At 39.8% G+C, this 11441-nt stretch overlaps 1 protein-coding gene across 1 annotated transcript; it reads right to left on the minus strand.

Moving 5' to 3' along the window:
- Window positions 1-6056: 6056 nt before the first annotated feature.
- On the minus strand, window positions 6057-10660 carry LOC118386086 (protocadherin-8-like). The gene is made up of 4 exons (XM_035773491.2): window positions 8156-10660; window positions 7957-8027; window positions 7200-7324; window positions 6057-6936 (listed from the first exon to the last, which is right to left on the minus strand). Exons 1-4 carry the CDS (start codon window positions 10517-10519, stop codon window positions 6584-6586), a joined length of 2913 nt encoding a protein of 970 aa, XP_035629384.1. The 5' UTR covers window positions 10520-10660; the 3' UTR covers window positions 6057-6583.
- Between the last annotated feature and the right edge of the window lie 781 nt (window positions 10661-11441).

Raw genomic sequence — 11441 nt, forward strand, 5'->3', positions numbered from 1 at the left:
TGAGGAAGGATGCAGCTATCAAGGCTTTAAATGGTCAAATTTGGGGGATGACCACCAAATGTAATACATTTCTGTATAAACTACTCATTCATTTTTTATAGGTTACAAAACAATAACGGTTTCTTAGCCTGTTCTCATTTTTACTAACTATTACGGTAACTTAAACATCTGACAACATTCAGACTTTCTCCATCAAGACAACACCTAGCGCTTATGATTAAAAAAGGTCTAAAATCAATGCAAGTCTCATATCCAGGGTGAATACATTTTTATTCATGCATAAAGGACACCACACAGGTGTGCCAACTAAAATATACAGTACCAGTCAAACATTTGGACACACATAGTCATTAAAGGTAAAAAAAGAAAATGTATATTTTCTACATTGTAGAATAATAGTGAAGACAGTAAAACTATGAAATAACACATATGGAATCAAGGAGGAACCAAATAAAGTGTTAAACAAATAAAAATGTATTGTATATTTGAGATTCTTCAAAGTAGCCACCCTTTGCCTTGATGACAGCTTTGCACACTCTTGGCATTCTCTCAACCAGCTTTATGAGTTAGTCACCTGGAATGCATTTCAATTGACAGGTGTGCCTTGTTAAAAGTTAATTTGTGGAATTTCTTTCCATCTTCATGCGTTTGAGTCATTCAGTTTTGTTGTGACAAGGTAGCGGTGGTATACAGAAAATAGCGCTATTTGGTAAAAGACCAAGTCGATATTATGGCAAGAACAGCTCAAATAAGAAAAGAGAAATGACATTCCATCATTAGTTTAAGACATGAAGGTCAGTTATTTCGAAAAATTTCAAGAACTTTGAAAGTTTCTTCGAGTGCAGTCGCAAAAAACATTAAGTGCTATGATGAAACTGGCTCTCATGAGGACCGGCACAGGAAAGGAAGACCCGGAGGTACCTTTGCTGCAAAGGATAAGTTCATTAGAGTTAGCAGCCTCAAAAAATGCAGCACAAATAAATGCGTCACAGAGTTCAAGTAACATACACATCTCAACATCAACTGTTCAGAGGAGACTGTGTGAATCAGGCCTTCATGGTCGAATTGCTGCAAAGAAACCACCGCTAAAGGACACCAATGAGAAGAATAGCCTTGCTTGGGCCAAGAAACCCGAGCAATGGATATTAGACCGGTGGAAATCTGTCCTTTGGTCTAATGAGTTCAAATTTGAGATTTTTGGTTCCAACCACTGCGTCTTTGTGAGAAGTAGAGTAGGTGAACGGATGATCTCTGCATGTGTGGTCCTTCTGTGGCTCAGTTGGTAGAGCATGGCACTTGTAACGCCAGGGTAGTGGGTTCGATTCCCGGGACCACCCATACGTAGAATGTATGCACACATGACTGTAAGTCGCTTTGGATAAAAGCGTCAGCTAAATGGCATATATTATTATTATTATTATTATAGTTCCCACCGTGAAGCATGGAGGAAGGAGTAGGTGTGATGGTGTGGGGGTGCTTTGCTGGTGACACTGTCTGTGATATATTTTGAATTCAAGGCAAACTTAACCAGCATGGCTACCACAGCATTCTGCAGCGATACGCCATCCCAGCCGGTTTGCACTTAGTCCCATTATCATTTGTGTTGTAAACAGGACAATGACCCAACACACCTCCAGGCTGTGTAAGGGCTATTTGACCAAGACGAAAAGTGATGGAGTGCTGCATCATATAACCTGGCCTCCACAATCACCCGACATCAACCCAATTGAAATGGTTTGGGATGAGTTGGACTGCAGAGTGAAGGAAAAGCAGCCAACAAGTGCTCAGCACATGTGGGAACTTCTTCAAGACTGTTGGAAAAGCATTCCAGGTGAAACTGGTTGAGAGAATGCCAAGAGTGTGCAAAGCTGTCATCAAGGCAAAGGGTGGCTACTTTGAAGAATCTAAAATATAACATATATTTTGATTTGTTTAACACTTATATGGTTACTACCTGATTCCATATGTGTTATGTCATAGTTTTGATGTCTTCACTATTATTCGATAATGTAGAAAATAGTTTTAAAAAACAAAAAAAACATTGAATGAGTAGGTGTATTAACTGGTACTGTATATCCCAGACAAGACTGAAGTATTGGACAAATAGGCTTTAGATAGGCTGCCCAAGTCTGATCTTTTTTTCACAAATTGGTCTTTTGCCAATCAGATCAGCTCTGAAAAAGAGCAGTTGTGAAAAGATCTAATGTGATTGGTCAAAAGACTAATTCGTGGAAAAAATATCAGAATTGGATTGCCTGTCTAAAAGCAGCCAGGGTCAAGAAAATATAAGTCAGTTCTTGTGTTCGTATCAGTTTCTATGAATCTAAGTGCTTACATACAGTACATGTTAAATGGCTACGAAACAGGGATAAGGAGACTCTGTCTGTAATAATTTTAAAAATATATGTAACTAGGCAAGTCAGTTAAGAACAAATTCTTATTTACAATGACAGCCTAAGAAAAGTGGGTTTAACTGCCTTGTTCAGGGGCAGAACGACAGATTTTTACCTTGTCAGCTCAGGGATTTGATTTAGCAGCCTTTCGGTTACTGGCCCAACACTCTAAGAACTAGGCTACCTGCTGACCCACCAAAAGGAAGGTACCACGGAAGGCAGGCAGCTTAAAGAAGATGTGTGTCACTATCCAGGCCCCTGTCACAGCATGCAGTGAGTGGCCTGATAGGGAGAAATGCATTTTGTACGTTTCACCACCAAAGCCGTGTTAGCATTTACTGAACATAGCTGAACAATCCAACCATTTTGTTAGTGTCAATGACATACAAGTGCAATTCAAATACAATATCCAGTTCATTAGCATTGACTGTAATACCTCAAGGATTATTTGGTGGCAGCATGCTGATCTTACTCCCTTCCTTCCTCTCCACCTGAAATGCAATAACAACAAAAACATGAATAACATTAATTCTATTCAGGCAGTAACTTGGCTAACTAGGCTAATTAAACAGTCATGTAAATGTGCACATCAGCCAAGTGATACCCAAACAGCCTAATAGTCTATTTGCAGTGAAATTGGGAGGGGCATTTTTCTTGCCAACTTTTTCACTCCCCAATTAATCAAGAAACAGGCAGTGGAATTAAGTAGTTTGACAAGTGTTCAAAAGATAGTAACACGTCTTTAAAATATAGCTTCAAATACAGTAAATATTTTTTATTTTCGAGAAACATAGCTACCATCTCGCTAGCTTTTCCCCAGCAGTTTAAATGTAGCTATCTAGCTAGCTAATGGCATTTATAATCAACTTAATCAACTAACTAGCAAATATATTTGTTTTCCCTTTGCATCTAAATATGCCTGATAAAGCTAGCCCATTGATAGTAAAGCTAGGATGAATGTCAGAGGCCAGCTAGTTGACACAATAGCGGCTGTCAATGCAATGGCTGGTCTGGAGTTCGTCTGAAATGTACCATTATATTTCACATAATAAGTAACTACTATCATGCCTTTTCACAACAACAACAAACAACAACAACAAATCGATGAACATAGATAAATTAGTTGATTACTTTCAAGTAAATTATTTTTGTTTTATTTACCTTATCCTCTCTTGCTCATGTGGGGAGATTATTCCTGAGATTTGATTGATGGAGCAATCCAGCCAATGTTTAGGTGGTTGTGGTTTTGGCAGTGGGAACTGATTGGTCAGGAGTAAAAGATCCTGCCCCTTGCAAATCTCTTTACACCATACCCAGACCGTACACGCACGTGAGCCATTTTGCGCAAATATATTTTGTCCCCCCACACCGAACACAAAACGCAGGTTGAAAATCAAAACAAACCCTGAACAAATTATAATAATTTGGGGACAGCTCGAAAAGCATTAAACATTTATGGCAATTTAGCTAGCTAGCTTGCAGTTGCTAGCTAATTTGTCCTATTTAGCTAGATTGCTGTTGCTAGCCAATTTGTTCTGGGATATAAATGTTGAGTTGTTATTTTACCTGAAAAACAGAAGGTAATTTACTCAGACAATTAATCCACACATAAAACGGTCAACCGAATCGTTTCTAGTCATCTCTCCTCTTTCCAGGTTTTTTTTTCTTTGGACTTTATATGGTGATTGGCATCTAACTTTCATAGTATTACCACGACAACCGACCGACCTCAGTTCATAATTAAATCCCCCACATGGGTATAACCAATGAGGAGATGCCACATTGGTATCTGCTTCTATAAACCAACGAGGAGATGGTAGAGGCAGGACTTGCACCTCGTTCAGCGTCACAAATAGAACTGGTGGAACAAACTCCCTCACGACACCAGGACAGCGGAGTCAATCACCACCTTCCGGAGACACCTGAAACCCCACCTCTTTAAGGAATACCTAGGATAGGATAAGTAATCCTTCTCACCCCCCTTTTAAGATTTAGATGCACTATTGTAAAGTGACTGTTCCACTGGATCTCATAAGGTGAATGCACCAATTTGTAAGTCGCTCTGGATAAGAGCGTCTGCTAAATGACTTAAATGTAATGTAAATTACTTCTATTTTAGCGCTTGGCAACACAGACGCTTGTTGGCGCACGAGAGCAGTGTGGGGGCAATGACTGAATAACATGTATATGTACATTTATTTTGCAATACTCGTGCACACGACCCGAGCAGTGTGGTCAGCATGTAACGAATGTCTTGGTAACATGACAACAGTGACAGAACTCCGAGCACACGCAGATTCAAAATCTGCAAGTGTGTTTTTGATTCACAGCAGTATATTCATACTCCTAAATGGACTTGTAATAATTCTGAAAATACCTTATACTTGCAAATCTTATTGAATGTATTCAAATGTCAATTCACAAGTTTGTGACCATCTTTCACACATCATGATACAAGCTTGCAAAATGTAACTACACATTTGCGAATCGTTCCTGCGACCATGAAATTCAAAATCCAAAATCATGTAGTTCTGTCATCATTATAATCCCATATGATTACAGCTGTGAGTCTTTTTGGGTAAATCTCTAAGAGTTTGCACATTTTCCTTTTTCAAATTATTCAAACTCTGTCATGTTGGTTGTTGATCATTGCTAGACAGCCATTTTCAAGTCTTGCCATAGTTTTTCAAGCTGATTTAAGTCAAAACTGTAAGTAGGCCACTCAGGAACATTCAATGTCATCTTGGTATGAGTATATTTGGCCTTGTGTTTAAGGCATTTGTCTTGCTGAAAGATGAATTTGTCTTCCATTGTCTGTTGGAAAGCAGATTGAACCAGGTTTTGCTCTAGGAATTTGTCTGTGCTTAGCTCTATTCTGTTTCTTTTTATTCTAAAACAAACTTCCTAGACCTTGCTGATTACAAGCATACCCATAACATGATGCAGCCATCACCATGCTTGAAAATATGAAGAATGGTACTCATTGATGTGTTGTGTTGGATTTGTCCCAAACATAACACTTTATATTCAGGACATAAAGTTAATTTCTTTGCCACAATTTTTGCAGTTTTACTTTAGTGCCTTGTTGCAAACAGGATGTATGTTTTGGAATATTTTTATTCTGTAGAGGCTTACTTCTTTTCACTCTGTCATTTAGGCTAGTATTGTGGAGTAACTACAATGTTGTTGATCCATTCTCAGTTGTCGCCTATCACAGCCCTTAAACTATTTAACTGTTTTAAAGTCACCATTGGCCTCATGGTTTCCTTCTTCTCCGGCAACTGAGTTAGGCATCCTTCCTATCTTTGTAGTGACTAGGTGTATTGACATACCATCCAAAATGTAATTATTAATTTCACCATGCTCAAATGGATATTCAGTGTCTTTTTTTTGTTTTTACCCATCTCTCTAGTCTTTGTGGTTAAAACCTTTTGAAATTCTCTACTCGACTGAGGGATCTTACAGATAATTGCATGTGTGGGGTACATAGATGAGGTAATCATTTTAAAAAATTGCATGTGTGGGGTACATAGATGAGGTAATCATTTTAAAAAATCATGTTAAACACTATTGCAAACATAATGAGTCCATGAAACTTATTAAGTGACTTGCCAAGCACATTTTTCCTCCTGAACATATTTAGGCCATAACAAAATGTTTGAACACCTATTGGCACAAGGCATTTCATGTTTTATTAATTTGTAAAAATTTGTACAAACATATTTCCACTTTGACATTATGGCGGTAACACAAGAAAATGTGGAAAAAGTCAAGGGGTGTAAATACTCTGAAGCCACTATATATATATATATGGGTTAATGGGAAGGTCAAGCCCAGTGGGTAAAGAGAGAAAAGTCATGCTAAACAAGATGACAGGGAAAGGGTCTTATGTCATAAACAATTATGCACATACTGCATCTCTCATTGTTTTAATATTGTGTTTACTCATAAAACAAACACCAATGTTTTTACAAATGTTCACACTATAAGAATATCAATATATACACAACTTACATCTTCACAATTGAATCAAAGAACATATACATCAGCTGTTTTCATTATGCATCAAGTTGCTTTCCTTTTCATACATGAAATGTCCATATGTCTATCAGTTTGACCAGTATCTGTAAAATCTAGTGAATACTGCAGTATCTATAAATAACCATCTGTATATTTACTTGGCAGTTTGTTTAAAAAATGGTGGCAACTTCAAATATGGTTGCCACTGTAGTAATATCTTGGTTGAGCTCCTGAATTTCAGCAAGTCCGGCAGCAGATTGTCTCGTTTGATGGGCGAAGTAAGAGGGGAGTGTACCTGTGTGATGAGAGAACGTCTGCATGGTGTTTCTTGCTTTGGGAATGCTGTTGCTGTAGCCAAAGTCTTTCCAGGAGTGGGGATAGGCATGGGGATTGTTGTAGACCGGTGCTTGGGAAAAGCCAATTGTGTATGCATTGTCTAGTGGGGCCTGGAAGCTTTGGGTTGGTATTACACAGTAAGTGCCTTGACAATCCACAGCGAGGGTGTTAGCGGCGTGGAAGGAACCTGAAATGGAACACACACACACACACACACATCCCGAATTACATTCCAAGCCCAAGGAGTAAAGAATGATAGTGACAGAGTCATTCATTGTTGCCGTGCTACATAGCCAGGTGGGTTTTACACTGGTGGTGGAAGGGGTGAGTAATCCCCACACAATGTAATCCGCTGCAGTTTGAGTGCTATAAAAATGCCAACTGTTATCATCATTCTGCTATGAGGAACTCTAAAATCTCAGTATGAAATTGTGACTGTAGTAAACTCACTTTTGGCCCAGGGCTGGAAGGTGCTGAGGTTCCTCTTGCCTCCATCCCCACTGATGTCAGAGTCACTGTCATTGAAGTCACTGTCTCCCTTGCCACTGTCCTTTACGCTCTGTTGGTCAATGCCACTGCGAATAGAATCAAACATTAGCCACTGCACCGCTGTATCTGATTATTGATGTGTGCTTTTTCCCTCCTCTTATGAAGCCTTCCACCACGCAGCCCCTCTCTCCGGACAACAACTGCAATAACGTGTACAGATACAGGATCTTAATTTGAGCCAGTTTAATACAGCAGGAAAATGATCCTGCAACAACAGGAAACGTGAATTATAATGTGGATTATAATTAATGACCTGACGATGATATAACTTGGATCGATATGTTCTTCTGTCCTGCACCTGATTAGTTGGATGTGCATATTTTTTATATTTTTTATATTAGAATGAATTGATATATTTTTTTGTAGGTGTTGATACATTTCTTGTTAGGGCAAATCAAGTCTGACATTTTAAAGTGGAAATTACACACTTCAGAAGCCTTTTTAAACCTTGAATGCACTATAAGTTTGCATGTCCTACTGAGCAGGAAAATTCTAAGAGTGGTTCAATTAAAATCCTACATCTGCTGTATGCATGTGGAATGTTAAGCACCTTCCAGTGTAAATGATTATGGTTATGTAAATTATTTCTCATGTAAAATAATAATTGTGATAAAAGAGCACATCATGCCAAGTAGGATCAATGTGGTGGTATTCTTACCTCATTTGCAGGCAGTATTTTTCCCCTTGCCACATAGATGTTGGTAGGAAAGGCTTAGGAGGCAGGAACATCTAAAGAGCAAACACAAGAGAAGAGGATGGGAAATGATTTCAGCTACTTGGATCAGGAGTAGTGCTACACTTGAATGTGTACAGTTGTATTTAAACACAACTGAAACTGAATGAAATATTTCACTCACCTGTGACTCCAAGTCTCCATTTTTCTCCTCATACAGGCTTGACTCATCAGGAGATGAAGAGGTCCTTTCATTGAGGAAACCCCTTGGTCCACCGTACATGTTGGGTTCTGCAGAGTTGAGCCTGGGATGATGCTTGGAATCAAACAGGACGTGAGACACGTCTCTCTTGGAGTCTTGATCCTTCCCTCCTTGATTCAACTTGCATGTGATAACAACAATCACTATGGCAATCAGCAGCAGAGCACAGCCCCCGCCGAGCATTATGATAACTACTACTGAAACATCCAAGCCTGCGTCTTCCTCATCAGTTGAACGTAGTACAATGACAACTTGGTCGTCTGAGAGCTGCGAATCTGTGACAACAAAGCGAATGATGGCACTGCTGGAAAGGGGGGATCTCCCATTGTCACTCACTGCAATTTTGATTTCCAAAACATTTCCAATCGCAGAGGCCAGCCCCTGTTTTAGAGCTATTTCTCCAGTGTCTTTATTGATTGAAAATAGGTTAGAGTCACCTTGTATGATTCTGAAGCTGAGCTCACCATTCATGCCCTCATCCTCATCCTGGCCCTTGACCCATAGGGCCAGGTACCCCAGTGGTGCATTGACAGGAAGAGGAACTTCAGCAGAGTCATTCAGCATAACAGGAAAGGTGAAATAGGGATAGTTGTCGTTCTGATCAACGACTTTGATTCTGATCATGGATGTGCTTGACAGCTGAGGTGATCCCTTGTCATCAGCCTGGATGGTTAATTCAATCTGTTGGACAGTTTCAAAATCAAAAGATCTCAGACTATACAATGACCCTGACATTGGGTCTATAGACACATAAGTCAAAATGGAGGCCTCACCCACAACATCTGAATCAATTAGTTTGTATGATACTTTGGCATTTTTACCCATGTCAAGGTCACGTGCTACAACAGTAGTTATATATGACCCAGGGATATTATTTTCCAGGACAGAAACTTCATAAATGGATTTACTGAAGAGGGGGGCGTTGTCGTTCTCGTCGGTCACTCTGATGGTATACTGCTTCACTGTTTTGAAAGGTGGTGTTCCGAGGTCTTCTGCCACTACAGTGAGGTTATACTCTGGTATCTTCTCTCTATCTAAAGTGGTGGTTGTTACAATCATAAAAGTGTCCCCGTAGGCCTGTTGCAGCTTGAAATGATCGTGGCCGTGTAGGCTGCTGCGCACGTAACCGTTCGAGCCAGAGTCACTGTCCGAGGTGCTGATCAGCGCAACAAAACTTTCCTCGGCTGCGGCCTCCGTGATGTAAGCTACACCATCACTAGTCGAGGTCATTGGCTTGATAGTGATTGCTGGTGCGTTATCATTTACATCTACAACATCAACAACAACTTTGCAGGTCGATGGAATAGAATTTCTGCCTAAATCGGATGCTTTAATGTTCAATTCATAAGACCTCTGTTTCTCATAATCAACCAATGTTTTTAAAGTCACAGCACCGGAAATTCGGTCTACATTAAAAATGCGCACTGCTTCAGATGACGTGTCTTCTACAAATTCATACACTACCTCGCCATTGATGCCAGCATCTGGGTCAAACGCATGCACTTTCAGCACTTGGTAACCTATGGGTGAATCCTCATAAAGTTCAACTTTTAGTGAATTGTGCTCAAACGTTGGGCTGTTGTCATTAAAATCCAGCACTTTGATATGAACAGTCATTGATCCGGATCTGGGTGGCTCTCCCCCATCTGTTGCCGTCACTTCAATTGTGTAGGAATCTTCAACCTCTCTGTCCATTGCTTTCACAAGCACAAGTTCAGCATACTTCAGTCCATCCTCCCTGCTACGCACATCAACTATGAAATGGCTGGAGGGAGAGATATGGTAACGTTGGATGTAGTTATTGCCGACATCATGGTCAACAGCGATGTCCAACGGGAATCGTGAGTCCACCTGAACATTCTCGGATATCTCAAGGGTCGTCTCGTTGTGAAGGAAGTGGGGTGAGTTATCATTGATGTCCTTTACCTCGATCTCCACGTGGATGAGCTGAAACTTTTCTTTGGAGAAGGCAACTATGTCGAAGGTGACAAAGCATCGCGGGGACCTTGGGCAGAGATGCTCTCGGTCAATCGTTTCCCCAACTGCTAAAAGTCCATCAATCTCCCTCATTTGAATCACAGACGAATTGGTCTCCTGCATGAAGCGGAAAGATGTTCCAGGGTCCTCTGCTGGGTCTATCTTTAAATCCTGAGACAGATTTCCAATCTCTGTCCCGGGCGCATCCTCTTCATATGTGTAGTACCTCGTAGTTGTAGACTGAACCGAGTAGAACAGAACAGCAATCACCACGCACTCTCCAACTCCTCGAATCCAGCAGAATCCCATTTTAAAGGTCAATGAAGATGACGAAATAAAACGTAATAAAGAAAACGAGCTGGAAGTAAACTTGTGATGTTGAGCTCGCTTGCCACGACCAACTAGATTGGACACAGTCCAAAGAGAGCATTGACCTATAAACCTTGATTTATGCAAATGAGTTGCCTAATAGACCAATGGCATTCAACTGGCTAGCCAAATGGGGCATGTTTGGTTTCCGGCTGGTGCCAATTACTGCAGCCCCTCTCATTGACTCTGTGCAAATGGTCTTTTTAAATACAATGGTAATGGAATTCTATAATGACAAGGAAAAACAGCCTCACATTGAAGTATACATATTGTCACTTCTTCAATAGACTATTAATCCAGTTTGACTTTTTCTATCTGAACAAATTACTTTCATTCACAGGTTATTTGAGGCTGATGTGTTATTTGAGACTGATATGTTGGTCTGTTTATGAATACAGAAAAACTATAATCACCAACACTGTTGAACAAAAATATACATGTACCATGCATTCACTATAAATACTGTGAACACTTTACTAACCTGTATTAACCATCCAATGATATTATGGCATGTAAGTACTTTTATGTTGTGAATGAACCATGAACAAATTGTCACCAATTGTAGTATTTAAAGGGAAATTCCATCACTTTTCAACCTCAAATTCTTTATCTCCAGCACCACACCAGTGTCTCCATATGTGAAAATGAAATTTAGTGTTAAAAAGTAATGATGTAACTAAAAGTAAAAGCATTTTAAAAACAGTGATTTTGAAACACTGAGACTCATGGGGATTTGGGGAGAAGGAACATGCCCTCTCCCTGCAGGTTTTGAAAATGTTTTTTTTTTCTTCATAATCCTACTTAATTTTGAGCATTTCTTCTTATCGTTTTAACCAGAAGAATGTATAAATACACAATGTTC

This window comes from Oncorhynchus keta, chromosome 7 (assembly GCF_023373465.1).
Source record: "Oncorhynchus keta strain PuntledgeMale-10-30-2019 chromosome 7, Oket_V2, whole genome shotgun sequence".
NCBI classification, from domain to species: Eukaryota; Metazoa; Chordata; class Actinopteri; order Salmoniformes; family Salmonidae; genus Oncorhynchus; species Oncorhynchus keta.

What these genes read in the sequence shown, in the direction of transcription:
- LOC118386086 (XM_035773491.2), bottom strand. Translation starts at nt 10,519, where the DNA reads ATGGGATTCTGCTGGATTCGAGGAGTTGGAGAGTGCGTGGTGATTGCT. An exon ending in ATGGAGACTTGGAGTCACAG is followed by an intron (nt 8,028 to 8,155) that starts GTGAGTGAAATA and finishes TTTGCTCTTTAG; the next exon opens with ATGTTCCTGCCTCCTAAGCC. An exon ending in AAATACTGCCTGCAAATGAG is followed by an intron (nt 7,325 to 7,956) that starts GTAAGAATACCA and finishes TTCTATTCGCAG; the next exon opens with TGGCATTGACCAACAGAGCG.